Source organism: Lethenteron reissneri, chromosome 39 (genome assembly GCF_015708825.2).
Source record: "Lethenteron reissneri isolate LAM-NWPU_2019-01 chromosome 39, ASM1570882v1, whole genome shotgun sequence".
Classification (NCBI taxonomy): Eukaryota; Metazoa; Chordata; class Hyperoartia; order Petromyzontiformes; family Petromyzontidae; genus Lethenteron; species Lethenteron reissneri.
In genome coordinates, this window is record NC_083817.1 from 8,593,442 (window position 1) to 8,616,536 (window position 23,095).

At 48.6% G+C, this 23,095-nt stretch overlaps 1 protein-coding gene across 3 annotated transcripts in view; it reads left to right on the top strand.

Moving 5' to 3' along the window:
* Positions 1–23,095, top strand: part of LOC133352061 (inaD-like protein) — a 162,973-nt gene that overhangs the window by 101,950 nt on the left and 37,928 nt on the right. For all 3 annotated transcript variants that reach the window (XM_061567789.1, XM_061567788.1, XM_061567790.1), the window contains 2 exons: positions 13,822–14,024; positions 18,085–18,176. In XM_061567789.1, coding sequence (XP_061423773.1) covers positions 13,822–14,024; positions 18,085–18,176 — 295 coding nt within the window. The remainder of the gene's footprint in view (positions 1–13,821; positions 14,025–18,084; positions 18,177–23,095) is intronic.

The following is a 23,095-nucleotide window of genomic DNA, read 5'->3' on the forward strand; positions in this document are numbered from 1 at the left end:
TGTTCACCCTGCAGCCGACATTCATTGTCGTTTTCCCCTCTTTGGAAACGTCGTGGTGTAGGAACCCTTCTGAATAGTGCCAATTGGCACACGCTTGGTGTTCTGAGAAGTGCCGGTGTGGCATTCCGCCGCCGCATGCCGTGGCGTTTCCCAAACCGGGCGCAGGCCCGTGCGGTCATCGCGAACACGCCATCAAACAGCACCAAGGTGGACAATCTGGGGCCCCGCCCCTTTGGGTCTTTTCTCCCACTGCTTTAATGAAATGGGTGCCTCGGTAGTGAGATGCTAACTACCTCGCCTGGTATACAGGAGGTTGTGGGTTCGATGCCGACCCTGACGCGTGTATATGTGGAGTTTGCATGTTCTCTCCGCGGTCGCGTGGATTTTTTTTTCTGCGTGTCGTCCAGTTTTTCCCTCCACATTTATAAACGTGCATTTAGAGTATTTTGCTGCTTATACATTTGCACGTGATAATCAACATCGTTGGGCTATCATTCGTAGCCTGGTCGCTACTGAAAAAAATATCTATATAGCTCAGTGGGCCTTTTCTGGTAAGAAAAGTTATAGTTAAACATCGTTTCGTATTCTAGACAGGTTGCCACCATCGTTGGGCTCTTCGTGTCTGGAACATTTCGATATGAATCCTGAAAAGCCTGAATAATAGATGGTCTGGGCACATCGTTGGCTATTTGCTTCTTCACGCAACATGTATTTTCCTAACCAGCGGGTTGTTTCTCTCCCCAAACCTTTCCACCCCCATCCCCTCTTTTCCTTTTAGTGGAGCACTGCACATAGACAAATATTGAATGTCCATTCGTATTTAACAGCGATTAGAAAATTAGCAAACGGCTGAATGCATTTTCTGGGAAGCATAAGTACGTAGCCTAATTAGGCGCATTGTCCAGACATAGTGGTCTATAATGCAATTATATCGATTGCGATAATTCTGGGTTGCGTTTCTACGCAAGAATGTGTCGTTTGTGGCGAATGCAGTGGCCTCGAGTGGCAGTGGAGAATGTAGAGACCCCTCGTGGCAGTGCAGGTGACGTGTTAACAGATTATAAATTCAAGGTATATACAACTTGGAGGAAAGAAAATATTCGCTGACATCCGTTTCAGTGCATTTAAAATGAGCGTTCGAATCTGTGCTACGAAGTAAAGGCCATTCCCCGAAATGTCACCGATTTTATATTTTTGTTAATTTAAGACGACGGTGTTGTTGACAAGAGCGTGGAGTCTTTCTTTTTATTTTGATCGGTGGATCGACGCTTCGTTGCGCCACTAATTGTCGGCCGCCGCCGATGCCACCTTGGTTCCAGTCGGCCTTGTCATTGAGGGACCATCTATTATAGCTGTAACGATTCACCTCCCATGGGATTCAAGTCGAGAATCAAATCGGGTTTTTTATTGATCATGTTGACTTTTTTGTTTGCGACGTCTCGTGTGTGCCCCGTCCCCCTCCGTTACCGCGTCTCGTTCCTGCTCGTCTCACCCGACCCGTCGCCTTCGTTGCCGTCGGCCTAAAGAGAAAAAAAAAACTCTTTAGCATATCCGCAAATAAATAAATATTTCCCTCTAATTCTTTCACGCACGATTGAATGCATGCATCATGAGAACGTTGTCATGATTGATGTGCGGCATGGTCTCCATATCTATATATATATATAACCTTGTCTTATATAAACACCCGTTGTCTCCCCAGTGAAAAATAAATGACTTGCCACAGAGCGACTATGGCGATGCAACCCACACACTGTGTGCAATATCGTGAACCCACAGAGACACGTCGAGATGCATAGCGACACACAGGCACATAACATCACGTAAAGTCACGTAGAGACACGTAGAGATACACCAAATACAAGACACGGCAGTGCGACCGTGGCCATTCAACCCACACTATGGGCAGTACAGTAAACCCACAGAAACACGTCGAGATACACAGCGACACGTAGACACGTCGTGATGACACGTAGAGATGCATAGAGATGCGTTTCTAGATTTGTAGCTTTCGTGATTGCAAGGATTCATACTCTTAGGTTTTTTTTTTCGGTAAAGTCACGTAAAAAAAGTAATAATAGAAATTATTTTATTTTATTTCTATTATTACTTTTATTAATTTTAATTTATTTTTTACTTACGTGACTTTACCGAAAAAAAAAACCTAAGAGTAGAGATGCGTTTTTGACGAGCCACGGCAGTGCGAACGTGGCCATTCAACCCACTCTATCGACCGCACCATAAACCACTGCGGCCTGCGCGCTTTCAATGGATGAGGATCAGCCAAACGACACGCACTTTCTGCTGAAGCCCTCTCACCGTGGCAAGCATCAGAGATGCCTGCTCTCATAGGTGCTCGCTAACAGCACTTGCCCCTACAGTCTGTTAAGGCTATATGGGGGATATTTATTTTTGTGTTGCATGCCCCCACCACCTTTTGTGTTATCATGCTCACTAAGAGTACTTCCACAGTGGTTATCCATCATGGACAGATTGGCTCAAACATAGGAATGTGGAAATTCCCTTTCCTGGTTTAAAACCATAAACGGAAACGAGCATTGCTCATTGGCTCTTTGAGGCATACTGTGTGTATATATATATACATACTGAGTGTGTGTATATATATACATACTGTGTGTGTATATAGCCAAGGGTGGGGAGCGGTAGTGTAGTGCTTAGCACGCTGCACTACGAACCCAACGAGTTAAATTCCCACTCACGACCACCAACAACGGTGACGATCATCTGAACCGGTCCTAGGCCTTTCCGAGGTCGATTCAGTCGCAAATGAGTATCTGGTGCGGTGTGTAAAAACTTCGCCGTTGGGGAGACTAAGGCGGTCGGGCGTGGTGCTGTCCACCCACCCCCTTGTGTACTGTGCCGGCCTTCATAGGTGTTCTCTAACCGCACTTGCCCCAACAGTCTATTACGGCTATTCGGGGTATCTTTGTCTTTGTTATATAGCCAAGGACTGGAATGTGTCTGAGATGAGGTCGTCCACCAAAAAGATGGAGCATTAAAATCCGGTCACGTGCAGATGCTGTGTGGACCGTCACATCACAGAATCGTGAGAAGTGATGGCAGCTTGGGGGGGGGGGAGGGAAGGCCTTCATCCAGCAGTGGATTTGAGCATGGCTGATGATGATCATGATGATTTGTAATGTACACACACGCATATCCGCTGATTGACTAAAGCAAATAAACACGCGACAAATACTACCAAAAAGTAATTTTGGGTGTACATTTTCCAGCGTGGTTGCAGTGCAGGTAGAAGTAGGAGGAGGAGAATTATAAAACTCGTGCCGTGTGGCGACCGGATCATTGGGACCAGATGCTCACTTCTGTGTCCGCTCAATGAACAAAAGCCAGCCGGCAAAAATTGGTTTTCATTGAAACCGCTCTGCAGAATGTCCCTCTTCACAAAAACACAAACTTGACGTTGCACCGCACCGCAACTTAGCGGTTGATTGCCAATTATTAGTTTCTGTTAGCCGCGTCTGTTTCCAGTTCAGCTCGTTGGTTGCTGGTGGTGATGGTGATCTGTACATGGAGTAGATGAATGAAATTAAACTAAAAACGTCAGCGGAGCAGTTGGCGCCTTGCGCTGTGGAGACCGACGGACCCGAGTTTGATTCCCGGCCACTGCTAACAACAGCGGCGAGCGACAGCTGGACCGGTCCTGAATGCTCCCCTTCATCAATCCGCACTCACTAGCGCGGTGAATTATAGTAAAAAAAAAACAACCACATGACCTAAAGGTGTGAGGTGGATATTCTTAGGTTTTTTCGGTAAAGTCACGTAGGTAAAAAATTTAAATTAATAAAAGTAAAATAAAATAAAAATCACGACGTTTCGGAGGCAACACAAGCTTCCGTCTTCAGGTGGAACCGTCACAGCACGCTCGCTGTATCAAGTAAATGAGAGATTCCAAGAGATACTACCCCGTATATATACTGGTTGAGGGGAGGGGATGGGCCAGGACATTACTTATATGAATTTTTTTTTTTACCTGAATACTTGCAGTCACGAAAGCTTCAAATCTAGAAAGTGTGAGGTGGACTTCACCCAGCAGTGGATTGATAACGGGTTTTACATTCCACCGAAAAGAAATCCAAGAAGAAATTAACGCATTTCCGACGGGTGGCTTTACGTAAGAAGCACCGAAATTGCTCCCACATCATCCCAAACTGTTGCTAGGCAACATCCACCACTGGCGCACCACTTCTCCCCGGAAACGGGGCACCGTCGCCATAGCGACTGGAATGTGATCCACGTATGGCAGGACAGAGAGGCCGCTTATTCTTTGTTTGGGGGGAGCGTGCGGGCGGTGGTGGTGGGGGGGTTAAGTAAGGTTTGGAAGCGTGGGCGGGTGCACGAGGGATGGAGACGAGAAGACACAAAGAGGAGGGGGGACCACTTGGCAACGGAGCGCACGTCACACGGAGAAACACCCGCAGGTGTCGGCAGGCAGTGTCAAAACAACATGCGCACACACACACACACAAAGGCATAGGCCCCCCGTATAGCCTTCACGGACTTATGGGGCAAGTGCTGTTAGCGAGCACCTATGAAGGCTAGCACAGGCACACGAGGGGGTGGTGGGTGGCCAGCACCACGCCCTACCAGTTTTGTCTCCCCAGTGGTGATGTTTAAAGGCAAAGATCCCCCGTATAGCCTGAACAGACTTTTGGGACAAGTGCTGTTAGCGAGTACCGATACAGGCCAGAATGATACACGAGAGGGTCGGTGGTCAACACCGCACCCTGCCTCCTTTGTCTCCCCAGTGGCGATGTTTACACACCGCACAATGTACTCATTTGAGGCTGAGTCGACCTAGGGGAGGACCAGTTCAGATAATGGTCACTGGTTTTGGGCGCGAGCGTGGATCGAACTCGGGTCTCCGGGTTCCTAGCGTAGCGCACTCACCGCGAAACTACCGTATTCGTACACACACACACACATGGTCATGGATGCAATCGCCGATAGTGAACAGTGCCCTGTTTAAGCCGTGGTGCCATCACAAGTTACCTGGTGGCAAGTCCAGATGTTGTTTTGCCCACTCAACAAGAACAAGTAGATACACAATTACGCATTTTTTATATATATGCACATCTTCGCACCTCCGATTTAGCACGGTTGGCTACGTACGGTGTGAAAGAAGTTCAACGTACATACGTAAAGGAAATATTAATAAAACACTAATAACAACTTACAATCCTTTGTTAATCCTCTGCTGTATGAAGGCTTCCTCACACTTTGCCACCCACAAGGCTTGTTTGACCATATTTCACCATGCTGGTCATTATAGGGTTCGTTAAGGGGGGTCCAGGACCGGTTCAGGTGTCGTTCATCACCGATTTAGCCGCGACAGGGAATCGAACTCTCGTTTCCGGGATTTTCTTGCTTTGTGCCAACCACTGGCGCCACCACTCAGTCTCAACATTGCGTATAAATTAATAATCTAAATGTTCAAGCCTGCGTCAATCCACTGCTGTATAGGAAGGCTTCCCCACACACTGTAAGTTATGGGGTTTTTTTGACCGTACTTCAACCTGCTGGCCAGTGCGGGTTTGTTAAAGGAGGGGTCCAGGGGCAGTTAAGATAGTCGTTCCACGCATTTCGGCAGAACAACGGTCTTTGGATTCGTGAGCACAGCGAGCTAACCGCTGCGCCACTACTCCTCACCCCAGGCCACCGACACTATCGTCACCAGACACCGGCCACCTGACACTCACCAAATACTCACCAGTGACCTGACATTCAGCTGACATTGATCATGCACACATTCACCACTTAGCAGAAACTCACCATACACCAGATACGCAATGCTCACCAGCCCCCTCGCCTGACCCAAGACACCTGACACCACTCACACTTGTATTTACTTGCTTATTTCTTTAAAAATATGTTTTCAGCCAATGCAATGATGAGTTGGGTTTATTATTATTATACAACTGGGGAAGAAACCGGGGAAACTCAAAGAAAACACACGCGCGGGTGCATCGCTCTATCCCCGTACAGATGGAAACAGATTGCGATTAGTCCACTCGCTTTTCCGCCTTCTGGTGAGCCAGGGTATCGCGCTCTGATGCCCGCTGTAAGCAAGTTTCACAACATCTGTGTGCGATCCTCCAACCTTCGCCACTGCCTCCACAGTCTGTATGTATATATATATTGAATCAGTGCTGCATTACAGGCGTACATCAGAATCTGTGTTCATACTGGAGGAATACGATGAGCTATAAAGCTGTTTTTCACAAATGTCCTATCTGTACGGGTCAGAAGGTTATAACAACGCCGGCTACCCGAAGACATTTGGACACAACAACAACCGCCATTCGCTACTAAGTGGCGGTGACGTCACCACGGCGCTTGTGCCAGGCCATGTGCACCTTGAGGCCACGTGAAGTGTCGAACGCCCGCTGGCAGGAGGTCACGGGGCAGACCCAGCAGGTGCCACGGGTCGACTGACTGAGATGACCGAGATGACTGGCTGATGCACCACCTGTGCCCCCTACTGTGCCAACTTGCTGTGCTTTAGCCACACACACACACTCACCAGACACGCACCACTCACCCGTTTACTTCCGTAAAGCGGTAGCTGCCCACGAGTAGGGTGCCCGGGGGAGCATTTGCACAGAGTGCAATACCGCAGTGAGTCCAGAGCACGGCACGCAACTCTCTGCGATGAGTGGGACATTGCCAAGAGGTTTTTTTTTTGTACCTAGGTCAGAGATCACATGGGCAAACGTCACTCGTCGTTGAGATTGTCGGTCAACGTTTCATTCCGGTCAGAGTGAGCCCTTACTGGGCCCGGCAAAGAGAAACATTATTTCGGCAAACACTGTGACTGACAGATTGATGGATGACTGACTGTGGAGTGGTTTACATTAAGACGACAAAGTCACCACATCGTCATGAACACTGCCTTACTACAGACGAGCTTATAGTCGCCTTGCTTTACAGACAATGACCATTTTTCATAGGAGAGAGAGGGCAGAGAAATTGACTCACTCTGTCATGAGAGATCACAATCATGATGATGATGAACGTATTAAAAAGGTTAAAGGAGTGGTGTCACATCACTGCCAACAGACGGGCCTCTGGTAAAGAAAGCTCTAGAGAGCCCCTCTAGAGGATACTTGGCCTACTCTTCCATGCTGGCTAGACAGCTTGGAAGAGGTGCGAGTGCCCACGCTTTATTCCAGTATCTACACGTACATTGACGAATAGCCTATATCATTAATTCATATATCACCGCTTTGCCACAGTATCTTTATGAATGTTGGTGATAATTCTGCCTGTAACCTGCTTATCCAAAGTTGTCTCTTTTTTTTCGTTTGTTAACGATATTAAATCCATTATATAAATTGCGGCTCATCAGAGAATTGAGCATCAACACGCAATCGTCGCGTTACGTGATGCGCAACACATTTAAACAGCCATTTGCGTATTTTAAATTCAATTGCACAGCGGGGAAAAATAGACGCTCGTGAGCTCTATACATTAAAAAAGAATTGGAAAGGAAACGCTCGCCAAGGTCAAACCGCTTGCCGGTGTTCCATCGGGATGACAGCGTGTGGTGCGGGAACGGCGGGCGCGGTGCGGGAACGGCGGGGCGCAGTACGGGAACGACGGGGAGCGGTGCGGGAACGACGGGGTGCGGTGCGGGAATGGCGGGGAGCGGTGGGGAAACGACGGGGAGCAGTGGGGGAACGGCGGGGAACAGTGGGGGAACGACGGGGCACGGTGCGGGAACGACGGGGCGCGGTGCGGGAACGACGGGGAGCGGTGCGGGAACGGACGGGGTGCGGTGCAGGAACGACGGGGCGCGGTGCGGAAACGACAGGGTGGAGATTCGATTAGGAACTTCTTCAGGGAGCACTGGGGGGGGGAGGCCTCTCATCCTTTAACAGGAGTCGCGTGTATTTTTAATAAAAACATCCAATTATTTTGTCCTCTTCCCCAATGTTATGCTCGTTGCGTTTTCGCCACGCCAGGGGGATGAGCGAAACACCCCCTCCGCGTCTCTATCGCTCTCCCTCTCGTTGTGTTCGAGGCCCAAATGAAGCGAAGATCGCAGAGCTTCCGCGGAGATCCCTTCAAGCGACCTTGGCGGGGAGGCCGGGGAGGGCAGGGCGCACAGCAGTTTCACACTTACGCTGCCACACGAAGTAATTATCTTTTTTTGTAAAAATTTTAGAGCTGGCATTTCGCCAAATTGAGTGCAGAATCAAATCGAATGTGGTGGGTTGTGTTGCGTTGTGTCGTCATTGGTGAACGGGCTGAGACCATCAATTCGCTGCACTTGAGAACCCGGTTTAATCACTGGTGTCGAACCCAGGTCCTCCACGGTCCTGGGTCACCCACTCTGACCTCTGTGCTACCCGGCCACCTCATTTGCACGTATAGCCAAGGGCGTTCAGATGTTTTCCCTAAGCCGCGATTAGCTAATTGGCAATCGCGACAAGGGGTGCAGCCAAAGTATTCAAGTTTTATTACAACTACAACCTCAAGTGAAATGTGAAACGCAGATGGAAGGGTGGGGGAGGATGGCTTGTGAATTCAGTTCCCGTTGTTGTCTTGCAGTTTCTTGGTGGTGTCATCAAAACATGTTGTTGTTTTGCTTTCAAGTGTATATTTTAAAAGGCTCCAATAGATTTTTTTTTCATGAATTATTCATTCGGTTTACACGCGTGGATTTGTATAATCACTTTCTTGGGGGTAACAGGTGAGACTCGCGATCTCTGACATACACTACCATGCAGCCTGAGAAGACTGTTTGGGCAAGCACTATTATAACGAGCTTCCACCGCGTACGAGGGGGTTGGGGGGGGGGCAATTTTTTTTCTCCGCTCTCTCAAACGATTCGTGGCCTTGATAGAAGAATTTCCGCGGCGGCATCAAATTCTATTTGGATGAATATTCCCGACAGGGGCTTTGATCAGCTGCTAAAAAAAACAACAACCCATGTATAATATAATAATTTAATTTGTCAAAAACGCAAGTTGAATATTGATGCAAGGGAATCGGCGGTTCGGAGTGTGGGGCCATGTAATTGCCGAGCGGAAAAGCCCCGATTGCCACTCGGTTCTGAGGTTTGCAGTTCTAACGCGACACCCGCCCCGTTTTAATACTTCATACTGCTGGCCATGTTGTCCTCCCCGGAGTGTACGTAGCCAACCGTGCGAAGTGCAAGTGCGGGGGAAGGACAACAAACGAAACACAGAGAGCACTTCTTCAATAAATGAGTTTTCAATTTAGATGGAAAATTTGCATAGCTCCCCAGTGGCTTCCTAATATCAGAAGGAATGAAAAAAAGAAAACGGGTCTGATTTCCCAATATAGTACCGAAGGTTTAAATTCTCAATGAACACGTTCCGGGTCTCTGAGAGACAGGGGTAGGCACGCGACTAATTTCTCAACATAGTACCCGAGGTTTGACCAAAAACATCCACGCAACGTCCGATCCGCGACGAACGTCAAATGTCCTCCCCGTGACTTGATTTTATCGAAGAGCAAGCTACGTGTGTTCCTGCGTCATGGCCCAAGTTGGGCAAAGTTTAAAATTGACCTGCACAAAGTAGCTATAATTGAGTAAAACCTCATATCAACATCGCCCCATACTGGCAGACTATACCCATCTGTGACACACAGCGCCTCTGTGATAACCTTTCCTTTGAATGGCGCACATATCAAATGTGTTCAGCGGCATTGGATTGGAAGGCTTTAGACACGTTTATTATTTAACGTTTCATGTAAGCAACGTGACGTTTCTGCTTTACATCTCGGCTTTACATCTTCGATTGGATATACCTCTCCCACTGCTGCACCCCGCCTCTGCCCTGCCGACAAGGGCTGCAAACACCCAGCAAAGTGCTTATTGACAACCGCTGTTTTGCAATAGTGCTGCTTCCAACAAAATATATTCCCCTTTGCAGGCATTAAGAATGGATGACTTGGCATCACGGCCGATTGTTGATGGCGTGTTGAATGCGAATGAGAGCAACGGCTTCCGCTGCACTTTCTCCGCAAACGCTCTCGTGCCCTTTACGTTGCGAGTCCGCGGAAGGAATCGTACGCGCATTTAATTTCCATCTTGTCTTTATCGAGGTTTTGTTGTTGATGTTGTTTTTGTTTTCGCATATCGGTAGTCGCCTTAACACGTGGGAGGCATTCGAGACCGAAATCCGTAATAGAGGGTTTCTGGGTGACATCGCGTAAATAAAGGTGTCGTTTAACCCGCCACCACCCGAAATTACCCAACCGCCCCTCCCCCTCCCCTCTGGTCCTGGCACCTGATTGGCTTACAAGTGATGACGTCACATTTATCCCTCGAATTATCCACAACTCTGGCTGTCGCCTGATGAGGCTGGTGTTGCTGTTCTAGTGCTGTACTAGTAACGACTTGGCATGTTCTGTTTACGTGACAAACCTTAATCATTTGCTGTGCTGGGTGGTGGCGGGTTTACCGACACCTTTATTTACGTGATCTAACCCAAAACCAAAAAAAAACCTCTAATGAACCTTATAATTGCGTTCAATCCTAGTTTGACAGGTCCCTTGCGATTGAGATGCACGATCAATACTGTGTATGAAAACAATAACTGAAGAAGTTCAGTTCCATGATGTTCAACTTAGATGTTGGACACTGTAATGATGCAGGTAGTCATTAGTATGATTGTGAAGTGGCTTATTTCTTGGGCATAGTATGTAATGTGTTCACCTTTCTCACTAATGTTGTTTTGTTATTTTCTTTGAACCTATCTACGCGACTTTACCGAAAGACCCAAGGAAAATGGAGAAATTGCTCTTTAAATCCCATGGTGCCGGACGTACGCGGATGAACTGACGTTTGCAGTCACGCTGTGATGCATGTGTGTGTGTGTTGAACTTTTTTCGCACTGTATGTAGCCAACTGTGCTAATCGGAAGTGCGGGGGCAAGGACAACAGACTCAACACAAACATCAGAGAGACCTGACAAAAGCAGAGATTTCTGCCGGTAAAACCTCTATCTTGACATGATAGATCTAGAGGTAATACCTCTGACCTGCCACGAAATATCCAGAGGAAAAAATCTCTGGTCTGACTAGAAATCTAGAGGTAAAACCTCTAACCTGACAAGAACAGAGATCTAGAGTTTTATTCACGTGAAAAATGTCACCGGTTGCAAAGACGCCGACCTAGAGTTGGGTGGCGCGATCCGTCGCTTGTTCCGAACGTTCGCGGTTTTTGACCCCGGCAGGTCGCCCCGGTTATTACCGCGCTGCTTGTGGATTCACCGCAAAAGACAGGCCGTCTGCTTCGCAGTGGGCGTTAAAGGGCCCCTTTGACGCCGTTGGAAACTTGAGTGGGCCATTGTTGTACCGGCGTCGTGGTCCAAAGTTGCTCAACTTAGAAACTTGCCCGAAAAATGTACTCGGGATTACTGAACTCATCTTCTTGGTTCTTTCGGTAAAGTCACGTAGAAGGGAAATAATAAAATAATATTAATAAAACATAATAAATAATTCTCACGACGTTTCGGCCACAACGCAAGCATCCGTCCTCAGGTGAAGACCAGGTCTGTCGGGGAGACAGCGTCTGAATGAATGTGACGTGCCGGCCTTGTCTCCCCGACAGACCTGGTCTTCACCTGAGGACGGCTGCTTGCGTTGTGGCCGAAACGTCGTGAGAATTATTTTATTATGTTTTTTATTTATTATTTTATTATTTCCCTTCTACGTGACTTTACCGAAAGAACCAAGAAGGTGAATCCCTGCAGTCACGAAAGCTTTAAATCGAAATATTACTGAACTGTTCCGGTCATCCAGAACAGACCGTACAACGTCTAAGGACGCAGTGCCCGATCCACAAACGCGAAGCGGACGTTGTGGCGCTGCACTCCCTCCGCTGCTCCTGATGCGCTTGTTTGGGCTTGACCACCTGAATGTGAAATTGTCGTCGATGCTGTGCATCTGACATGAGCCGTACGAAAGAAGAAAGAACGGTACACACAAGCAACATTGTCCGCCACCTACTGCGGGCTGTGTCTGTGAAACCTCACGGCGTTCCTTCACGATAGCCTCGGGCGCGCGCGATAAGAATGTCGCGAATACCAAATGTACCCTAATTATTCTTGGTTCTTTCGGTAAAGTCACGTGGAAGGGAAATAATAAAAATAAACAATAATTCTCACGACGTTTCGATTGCAACACAAGCAATCGTCATAAGGTGTGAAAACCACAGCAAGAAAATTTGAAAAAAGTGTCGGTGGATTTTATTGTTTTATTTTTATTATTTTATTATTTCCCTTCTACGTGACTTTACCGAAAGGACCAAGAATATGAATCCCTGCAGTCGCGAAAGCTTTAAATCGAAAGATACCCTCCTCCTGTTATTATTGTGAACAGAACCACACGGGGGGGGGCCCACTTTGCCGGGACAGTTACCTGACTACAGGCTGCTGTCTTGCGACTCCCTTATGTAGAGCTCTGCCTTTTATATGAATACTACATCGGTGCCAGCCGAAATCAGTCCCCAGCTGTGTTGTTATTTGTCGTCGTGAGTGTTGTCATCGTGTGTGTTGTCATCGCGTGTTTGTGTGTGTTCTTCGTGCATGTGTTTGCACGTGTTATTGCGTGGAGCGGGAGTGCAGCCGCTACGAACCCGGCGACCCGAGTTCGAATCCCGTTCACGGCCAACACCGGTGGCGAATATCTTAACACCCTTGGATTTGCTTGTCCTGGGCCTCTCCTAGGTTGACTCGGCATTAAATGAGTATCTGGGGAGACAAGGCCAGTCGGGCACGGTGCTGGCAACCCACCCTCTCGTGTGACGTGCCGGCCTTCATAGGTGCTCGCTAACAGCACTTGCCCCAACAGTCTGTTAACGCTATACGGGGAATCTTTATTTGCACTTGACCCTGGCCACACCACCCGCTCGTTTGTGTTTCGTGAGCAAGCACTGACAGCGCACAGGGGCGGCAAAATGCAGCAACGACCATTACAGTCTCCAATGCTGAAGAGAGCGGCATAGGGGACACTCTTCCCTTAGTGTGCAGTCAGGCAAGCTACGCAAGCATTGCAACCACCCGCCTGGGTTATTCTTGTTCTACTGTGGCGCCCGTGTATAGATTCGGACTTAAACGGGTACAGCATAGTCGCTGGCCTAGATAGGCCTTTGCTAACAGCACCTGTCCCTGTCGTGTTAGTGTAGCCTTTCATTGTGTGCACGCATGAATTAATGAACGCAACGCACTGTGATCCCTGCGACCCGAGTTCAGTTCCTGGCCATGACTAACATCAGTGGAGAATTATGTCCGAAACAGTCCTGGGCATCCCCTAGGTCGACTCAGCCTTAAATGAGTACCTCATGCCGAGTTTAAACATGAGCACTGGAGAGACAAAAAACAAAGGCGGCCAAGTGTCGGTTTCGGCCACACCACCCATCATGCGCCGTGCCGGCCTTCATAGGTCATCGCTAACAGCACTTTGCCCGACAGTCTCCATGCACTATACGTATGCCTCGCCCCCCTCTGATTAGCACGGTTGGCTAAGTACGGTGCGAAAGAGGTTCAACGTAAATATATACAGGCGCTCGCTCCCAGCAAAGGTACTCTTACACAGGTGGCGGTGGGCCTACCTCGGCCTTCGTGCGTGCGTGGTGCACGTGTAAATGTCGCCACTTAGGGAGGCCAGATGACAGTGCTGGTCACTCACCCCTTCGCGTCCTGTGCCGGCCTTCACTGGTTCTCGCGCTAACAGCACTTGCCCCCAAACATCTGTTAAGCCTCTACGGGGGGACCGGGGGGGACTCACCTTTGACCTTTGTCTTCACAGACAAGCTGCGGCAGCGCTACGGCCACCTGCCGGGCGAGGTGCTGTCCCTGGATCTGGAGAAGGGTCGCGGCGGCGGGGGCCTGGGCCTCAGCCTCGCGGGCAACAAGGATCGCTCGCGCATGAGCGTCTTCGTCGTGGGCGTCCACCCGGACGGCGCGGCGGCCCACGACGGACAGATCCAGATCGGGGACGAGCTGCTGGAGGTGCGATCCGTGCCGCGCAGTGCCGTCTGTCCGGCGCTCGCAGAGGCGCGTTGGCTTCCCGCGTTGCCCAACGAACGCGCGTTATGATGTCGCGCTCGTTGCACATGGACGGTGCTTGCCACAAATGAACTGCGACGCCTCGCCGGTCGTCACCGCAGCAGCAGCAGCAGCTGCAGCAGCAGAAGCAGCAGCAGCTGGCCGTCGGACAAAGACGGTCGCCACGTTGAGCGCTTTTGAATTCGCTTCCGCGGCCGTCTGGAACGTTCTTCCTTCCGATATTAGGAAGCCCACTGGATCTAGGCACTTTTAAATGTAGATGGAGCACTTATTCATTTAGAACTGCTTTTTGTGTTTAGTTCGTTGTCTCTCCCTCGCACCTCAGATTCGTACGGTTGGCTGTGTACGGTACGAAAGAAGTTCAACATATATACATGCCGAACTCCCCCCAAACCCCCACATATCGCAAATAATGTTAGTACTGTGCATTTATAAACCCAGGACAATTATGTTTTGGTACATTTATAAATCCAGGACGATTGTATAAGTGCACATGGATGTAGGCCAATGATTTATTGAATTGAGCACACTTCTCTTGTTAGTGTTCTCCACCAGTCTATGTGGAGTTCCTCCAAGCACTTTAGTTTCTTAAGTATGTGTTATGTGTCTTTCGGACTGTACGTAGCCAACCGTGTGAATCGGAGGTGCGGGGGAAGGATAACTAAACAGAAAGAGCAGTTCCTTAAAGAAATTATTTTTAAATTTAGATTATTTAAAAGTGCACAGCTCGCAGTGCCTTCCGAATATCGGAAGGAATGACAAAATACAACGGGTCTCATTTCCCAACACGTTCTGGGTCTCTGGCCGACGGGAGTAGGCACGCGACTCGGAGCCAGAGCCACGGTTGTGGCGTCTCCAGGCCCGGAACACGATCTGCCTCTCCGGTGTAGAGCGCACGATGCTTGCTCGCTCCTCTGCTCCGGTGTCGTCTGCTCGAGGACCCGTGCCCAGCCGATGATCACTCAAGTCCCGTTGCTGGGGGGCCCTGTTTCTGCCCCACCACCTCCTCCTCCCCACAAATGATCCTGGTTGATGTGATGAAGTTTGTTTCATGGACACGAACAGAATGAATGAATGAACAGGATGTAATTAAACGCTGGTAGTACCATCCGCAAAAATTAGTCTAGAAGTCCAATAGACCTTATTTTGCACGACAATATTAATCGGTTTAGCGCAACCATTTTGACTCAAATATTTCGAAGAAATTAAAAATACCTCGGCGATGCATCCGGTTACACTTTGCAACATTGACAGAAATAAATAATTGAAGCTATTTTCTTATATACGTACGCTTTCTTCAAACCAGTGGCACTAAACCGAATTATTTTTCAAATCGGCGAGGCTTTCCCAGATTAGCGGGGGAGCTCACTGCGGAATGCATCTGACAAAATCGGCCGGATTTCGCCCGATCTCATCAGACCTCCGAAGATGGGCGCAGTTGAGCCTGGATAATGCTTGGATGGGTGACCACCATGCACGACAGGTATTCACAGGCAGTACGGTGAAGACTGCAGCAAAGCCCTACATTTTCGCGCTGTACTTCTGTTCTACCCACCTCTACAGTACCGCTGGAATTCACCAATCCGCACTGAGCAGCCCGGTGAGGTTTGGTCATACAAACCATGCCCCCCCCCCATGACCCATGTAGCATTGCGAGGCCTTCATCCGACAACGGCTTGACTGCATAGCGGAAATTTACACGAACAGGGGAATGCAGCGAGCAGGAGAGTATAGGAGAGTAGGTTTTAACGTTTCTGGCAATAAAACAGACGTTAGCATGTTAAAACACCAAACAGAAACCTTTTGCAAGGCATCATGTTTGCATTAACCACACGTACTTGTGGTGAAGATGCAAACAAAAAATATGCTCTGGTTGTATATGCCATTGTCTGTGACACGGATTGGTCCACACCAGAGACGGCTTTCTTTTGAGCCTAGTCTCAAAGTGTTAGACCAGAGGACGCCCAAAGGCGAACAGCACGAAAGACAATGCCACTACCAGGGCATTTATAGCTCCGTGTGAGCAGCTGCATCATGAGACTCATCCGGCAAATGGGTTGACTACATAGCCCGTACGTTTACACGGCAAGTCCCATGATGAACAGGCGGGTGTCAGGAGAGTATCGGATGGAAGGTCGAGGGTGGAAGGTTGAGGGTGGAGGGGTGGAGGGGTGGAGGGGTGGAGGGTGGAGGGGTGGAGGGTGGAGGGTGGAGGGTGGAGGGGTGGAGAGGAGGAATTCTGCACACGGGGCCGATTGAGGGCGAGCGCACGCCACGCACTTACGCACGCAAGGCTTTCGCATCCTCCCACGAGCAATCAAAATGCGTCTGCGGTGCCCCAGTCTGCACTTTCTGCACCCCCCCCACCCCCCCTTAGTGGCCTCTCCTCTGATATGTACCTCTTGTTGGTTCTGTCGGGGCAACTCACCGATGATTTTCTTCTTCTAGCGCAGGGAAAGTTTGTGTGAAGTGTACACCCGGGTTTGGGTTTGCGAGCCGTGCGATGATAGCTTCGGAAATAACAAATAATTGTTTTTTTTTACCAGATAAGATCCAGTGAGCTGTGTAGCTCTTTTTTTAGAAGCAACCTGGTCACAATTGATAGCGCAATGAAGTGGGTTTTCACGAGGAAACTCATAGCAGCCAAATACTCCTAACGCATGGATCTAAATGTGGAGGTTAAAACTAAATGACCCGGAGAAAAATCCACGCGACCACGGGGAGAGAAACACGCAAACTCCAAATGTACAGCAGGCGTCAGGGTCGGGGATCGCATCCACGACCTCCTGCATACCAGGCGAGGGAGTTAACATCTCCTGGCCACCGTGGCGCCCCCTATATGGCGGCTCACGCCTTCCAGCCCGCCGGGGAGCCGGCGCAGCAGAACGATGCGGCTCTTCGCGACGTCACCCGTCGTGCAGTTTCGGGTGGTCACGGTAACCGCGCCGTGAGGGGGTGGGTTGGGGTCGGGGGGTCGTTGTCTTTTACGTCCCGCTCTGAAGCGGTCGACGGAGGGGCCTCCACGGTTCTCTTGGCCACTCGTTGACTTGGGTTTCTATTTTGGGTGCATCTGCCGTGCGGATTGAGTGCTTTGTCGGCCTTTGCGGAGCAATGTTCTGCCCTGGCAAGCAACGTGTTTTTGTGGCTTTGTGGCGTATTTTGTCATTCCACTTCGACATAATTACCAAGTGACATTCACAGCAGTGCTTCAAGAATGTACCCTGTAATTTATGCAGGTTGTTCCGCCCGGGACGTTTGTATGATCGGGTCATTGTACTCAATGTGAAATTAGTCACAATCAGAAGACAAATAATAGGAATTGAGGGCACTTTGCAATGACACTGCTGGAAGAACGCCTGCCCCCCACACCGTATTGATCGTTGAGGTTTTTTTTTTGTATCACCGACGCCGGATTCACACCGGCCAGTATAGCATCGGTGGGAAGGGACCAAAGAATGTTCATGGACATCACTCGCCACTGGCATTAGTCGCACAAAAATCACGGTATAATTATTGTCACAAATATTCACATTTCTTTGCAGGGCCTTTAGGTTTACAAAAAAATGTTCACGGCATTAGCTGTTGGATAAAAACAGGACCGCTCTAAAAATACAAGCGGGTCATGCTGATAACTAAACAGCCAAATTACATCGATCTACTATTGCGCGCAAAGTAAAACATTCCCATATTCAGCGAGAGAGAGAGAGAGGAAGACACCGAGATGGAAACTGTAATATGAAACTGTAACACTGTAGTCTTTATTTTATACGTGCATGGATAGTTTTGACGTTCCATCACAGCCACTTGGCAGTGGCAACGTGTACAGCACTAATGGAACCCATTACCCATCATAAGCACCATTACAGGGCTACTTTTCAATTCATAATATTTACATTTCCTGTTGGCGAGTGATTTCTGTCGGCACCGCGTTCAGCTCGCTGGCGAGCGACAACAAACCTCGCGCCGCTCAATTTTGCTCGTCATTTTGTTCGTCTCGTTACAGATTAACGGGCAGATCTTGCATGGCAGAAGCCACCAGAACGCGTCGGCCATCATCAAAGGCACGCCGTCCAAAGTGAAAGTGGTCCTTCTTCGGTGAGCGCCGTGTTCTTTCAGTGAACCTAACGAACTATTTAAAGCTGCCCAGCATATGACTTTGGCTTTGGCTTTACACCGATTGCATCCTGAGCCTGAGTGCTGTCTGTGCGTGCGTGTGGAATAGCATTCACCCCAACATGGCTACATGCTGGGGGGCGGGGAATCTTTGTCATTGCCTTAGTAGCACTGTTATCTATGTGCGGTGCGAAAGAAGTTCAACATGCATACACATACATGCTCGTTTAACGTGGTAGGTGCCTTCCTGAAAAGTGCGTGTTAAGCGAACAACGCGTAAAGCGGAAACAATATCCCCATAAATAATGTAATGACGATAAAGTTTGCCCGAGATACGATGTACGCGCACACAGCGAGATGGCGGGACAAAAGACTGAGGGTACGCCGTCGCCACGTTAATGTATCGTTCCACATACTGAATTGCTGGACCGCTCAGCCGCGGAGCTCAAGAAAGTAAAACCACGTAACGGCGCACGCCCCGCGTTACAGCGGCACGCTCCGTGTTACAGCGGCACGCGTCCTGCGTTGTGTGAAATGTGTTCCAAAATTGAAGAACAGCATGGGAGCGAAAACGTGTTATAGATATATATATGAACCCGGAAGCTCAAATTCGATTCCTGCCAATGGTGAGCATCAGTGGCGAGTCATGTAATAACTGGTGCTGGGCCTCTCCTAGGTTGACTCGGCCTTAAATTAGTACTGGGGAGACCAAGGGGGTCTAGACGCCGGTGTTGACCACGTCAATCGGTCGCATGTCATGCCGGCATTCATACGTGCTTGCCAACAGCATTCTATATGGGGGGGGCGATTTTTGTTGTTGAATGTGTGTGTTTGTGTGATGGCTACAGTTGGATTTTAAAAATATAACCGACTGATATGCAACAGGAAATCCTTTGACTCCTCCCTTCCCTGAGGTCTCCATTGCTTCCGTCTGTTTCCGCATCGACTCCCCAAACATCCGTTGCATCCTCAATTTGTACACGATTCTTACGTTCCTGCAACCGAAACTAAACAATTATTGATTTAAAGCTTTCGTGACTGCAGGGATTCATCTTCTTGGTTCTTTCGGTAGAGTCACGTAGAAGGGAAGTAATAAAATAATAAAAATTAAACATTTTATTATGTTTTATTTTTATTAATAAAATAATAAAAATAAAGCATGTTTTATTATGTTTTATTTGTATTATTTTATTACTTCCCTTCTACGTGACTTTACCGAAAGAACCAAGAAGATAAACAATTATTGTTTTACTTTACCAGGTAAGGCTCTCTGAGCTGCACACAGCTCTCTTTTTCAGAAGCGACCTAGCTATCAAAAATGATAGCTCAACAAAGAGGCTTACCACATGGGCATTTATAGCAACCAAACAAAGTAAAACCTTGGATGGTGAGTAACTTGGTCTGCGAGTGTTTTGCAAGACGAGCAAATTTTTTTAATAAATATTAATTTGATAAACGAGCGAGCTCTTGCAATACGAGTAGTGCGTGTATACGCTTTGTCTGCCGAGCGTCACGTGATCACAACTGATATACGAGTGCTTTGGATTACAAACACGTTTCCGGAATGAATTATGCTCGCAATCCAAGGTTTGTTTTACTGTACTACTAAATGCACGTTGATTCTAAATGAGGACCCAGAATAAAATCCACATGGTCACGGGGAGACCATGCAAACTCCAAATATACAGGCATCAGGGTTGGGATCGAACCCACAACTTCCTGTATATCACGCCAGGTAGTTAACATCTCCAAACGTCACACCTACACCAGTGGTTTCCACCCTTCCTGTGTCCACGGACCAAAGTCACCCCTCAAACAATATTCGCCGGCCAACCGTGCAATAGAAACCACCAGAGGTCTGAGCATCGCACATTCGGAAACCACCGCTACGCTGCCTGATATCTCACATGGCGTTATATTCGGCTTAATTAAAAATGTAATTACGGCAACTTTTTTTTAAAGAATAGGCATGAATTCTGTTTGAACTTTCGGAATAAAAGCTTTTTGGGTAAAATTAGAGGCTTCATTAAATATTAATAACAGAATTGTGAATACATGTATGAATATATATTGGAAAATCTAAATGTCACGGTGTAGTGGTTGGCGGCTGGCGGAGAAGTGAGAAGTAGCCACGCTGTGGAACTACTGCCCTACAGGAGGCTTATTCTTCCTGTTGCATCATCATCATCATCATACTCATCGTCATATCTAGGATCAATCCACTGGTGGATGAAGCCTTCCCCAAAGCCACCACCACCACCATGCCTCACTATTGTCGAATGCAACAGGCCATCTAGAACCTGCGCACTATCCGATTTTTTAATCTGCTCCATCTCCGCGGCGGATGTGCTCTCGTCACACGGTACCCCCTTCAGCTTCCACTTCGCCGTTAAGTTTCGATCGGTGACGGTCATCCCCTCCCAGCCATGACGAGTCCTCGCGTAGCTCACTTTCCCATCTCTTAATGGTGGGCGCAATCTCTTCGACTGACGTGTGTTGCCTGACTCGCGAGTTCCACGTTCTCTCTCACAGTGCCTATTCCATGCATGTAAAACTATTTAAACTAATGTTATTCTAGCAGCTAAGGCCCACTGAGCTATGTAGCTCTTTTTCAGAAGCAACCTGGCCACAAACGATAGCTCAACGAAAGTGGCTTATCACGTGGAAATTTATAGCAGCCAAATACTCTTAACGCCTGCTGTTGATTCTAAAACATGCAAACTCCAAATATACAGGCATTGGGGCCGGGATCGAACCCACAACCTCCTGTTCCAGGCCAGGTAGTTAACATCTCGCCATCTGCCCTCCTTCCACGATCCTAGGTGGGTGGCTTCCAAATTGTGCAAGCCGCCACCGCCTCCTTTTTCCGCCTCTGCCACATCTTCTACTGCCTTTCTGAAAAACAAAATTGGATTTCGCCTGCTGTGCGTGCCGGAAGCGGACAGCTGGGTGCCTCTCCAGCCCGGTGTTTATCAGACTTAAAGAGGAAACACTTGATGCTCTCCTCTCGGAGATCTCTCTCTCTCTCTCTTCTGTATAAGACAGTGGCAGATTGCAATCTCTTCTCTGTCCCTTTACTCTCAGGTGCTGTAGCACAATCTGTGTGATTAGCAGTTGCAACGGATTTGCGGTTGTAAAAAGGGGTCTGGTGCGAGCCGGACATGAAATCACCATCTGTGCGACGTGCCGTTGACGCGATGGAACGTGAAGTTGCGGTGGTGTCAAGTTGTCACCGCGCCATCTGTGAAGTTGAGTTTTCGAGGTGCTGCCCAAGAGACACTCCGCGCAATAATTATGCGTCCACGCACAGCCACACACGCGCACGCACGCACACTTGTAAAAAAAAACATCTGCAGTTATTTTTCAATTAAATTTCAATATTGGAGCCGGGAGAAAAAAAAGGAAACTCATTACGGACCATCTGGAGGAGCCCGTCTTCATTGAGGACGCGCATTTTCGGTTGACGCTTAAAATTGTGAACTCGCTTCGAAAAGACCTGACGATAGGGTCACGCGGAAATTGGCCCGCACCAACAGCCGCAGCAACCCACCGCACACAGAGAAAAACGGGTTAAACCTCCCTTAATATTTACGTGCGTTAGAGCTGCGGGGTGGGGTGGGGGGGGGAAGTGCATTATCATATCATCTCGGCTTGACGTCACCAGCTTCCCGCGAAGGGTGTGCTCAGACGAGCAGCACTCTTTGAGATTTAATTTATCGAGTGGCGCTTTGGAAGCCGGTTGTCTTCGCGCTGCGCTCTTCCCCTGCAGGCAAAAGAACCCGCGTGCGTCTGAGCGGAGCAGCCTTTCGCTCGCCGGCATCTGATAGTGGGGGGGAACAAAAACCACGCAAAACGTGCCATCGTCGGTGAACGGCGGGGAAGCCTGACTGACGCCAGTGATCGTGCGGTTTAAACCGTATTCAAGGATCATTCTCGGGCCTGCCACGTTAATTTCAGGGCATGTGTTTCGCGTAATTTCTGCCGTCGTTTTTTTTCCCGCGAAATATACAAAAGCAGTAAAAATGAAGACGCTCCATTTTTGAGGAGGATGAGGAGTAACCGGGGTGGCTAGTAGCAAGCAAGCAATAAAAAAAAATCTACGTTTCAGAATCCGATCGGCAATGTTTCTGCTCTCCACGTTCTGCTGCGCGGGCGGGTACGTACCTTCGCCGCGTGCGAGCGTCCACCGAGGTCGTTTGTGCTGCGCGTGGAATCGTGTGCGCGTTACCGTGGCAGCGCGGCGTCGCGTGCAATTAGCGTGTAAAATTACGGGCCGCGCTCACGGTGAAGGAGCCCCCGAGTGCTTTGTGTCGGCGCACATGCAGCAAGGCACGAGGAAAGAGCTGCGGGTCTGCAAATTTGACAGCCTCGTTAATTTAGAGAGGGGGACGAAAAACAAAGCCCAGTTTTTGTGAAAGTGTCGACATGTTTCCTTAACGATTTTATATTGTCGCTTCCACCTGGATCGACACGCTCACAATGGTTTTTTTGAGATGTAAAAGCAGCTGTCATTTTTCTGACGCCGTCAATCATACGCAGCCCATTCCATGGAGCTGTCTGCACGCTAGCTGCTAATTAAATGAAATCCCGCGGTTTGTTTTTTTGCTTTGGCTGGGGGATGATGTTTGACGTCGGTGCAGGTAGTTTGCATACAATTTAGCTTTTTTGCAATTAACAGGGCCCCATTATTTAGATGGAATGCTCTTATAAGTACCATCTGGAAACTAAAAAAAACTATTTTGGCAAACCCGACTGCTATTGAGACCCAGAAAGTTAGAAACCGGTCCAGAGTTTGCTTGTTAAAACAAATCCAACTTTATATAACCAAAATATGTTTATATTTGTGAGACAGAACGGACGTCGACTTACATTTGCTCTTCCTCGTAGTGCTGGGGTTCGAG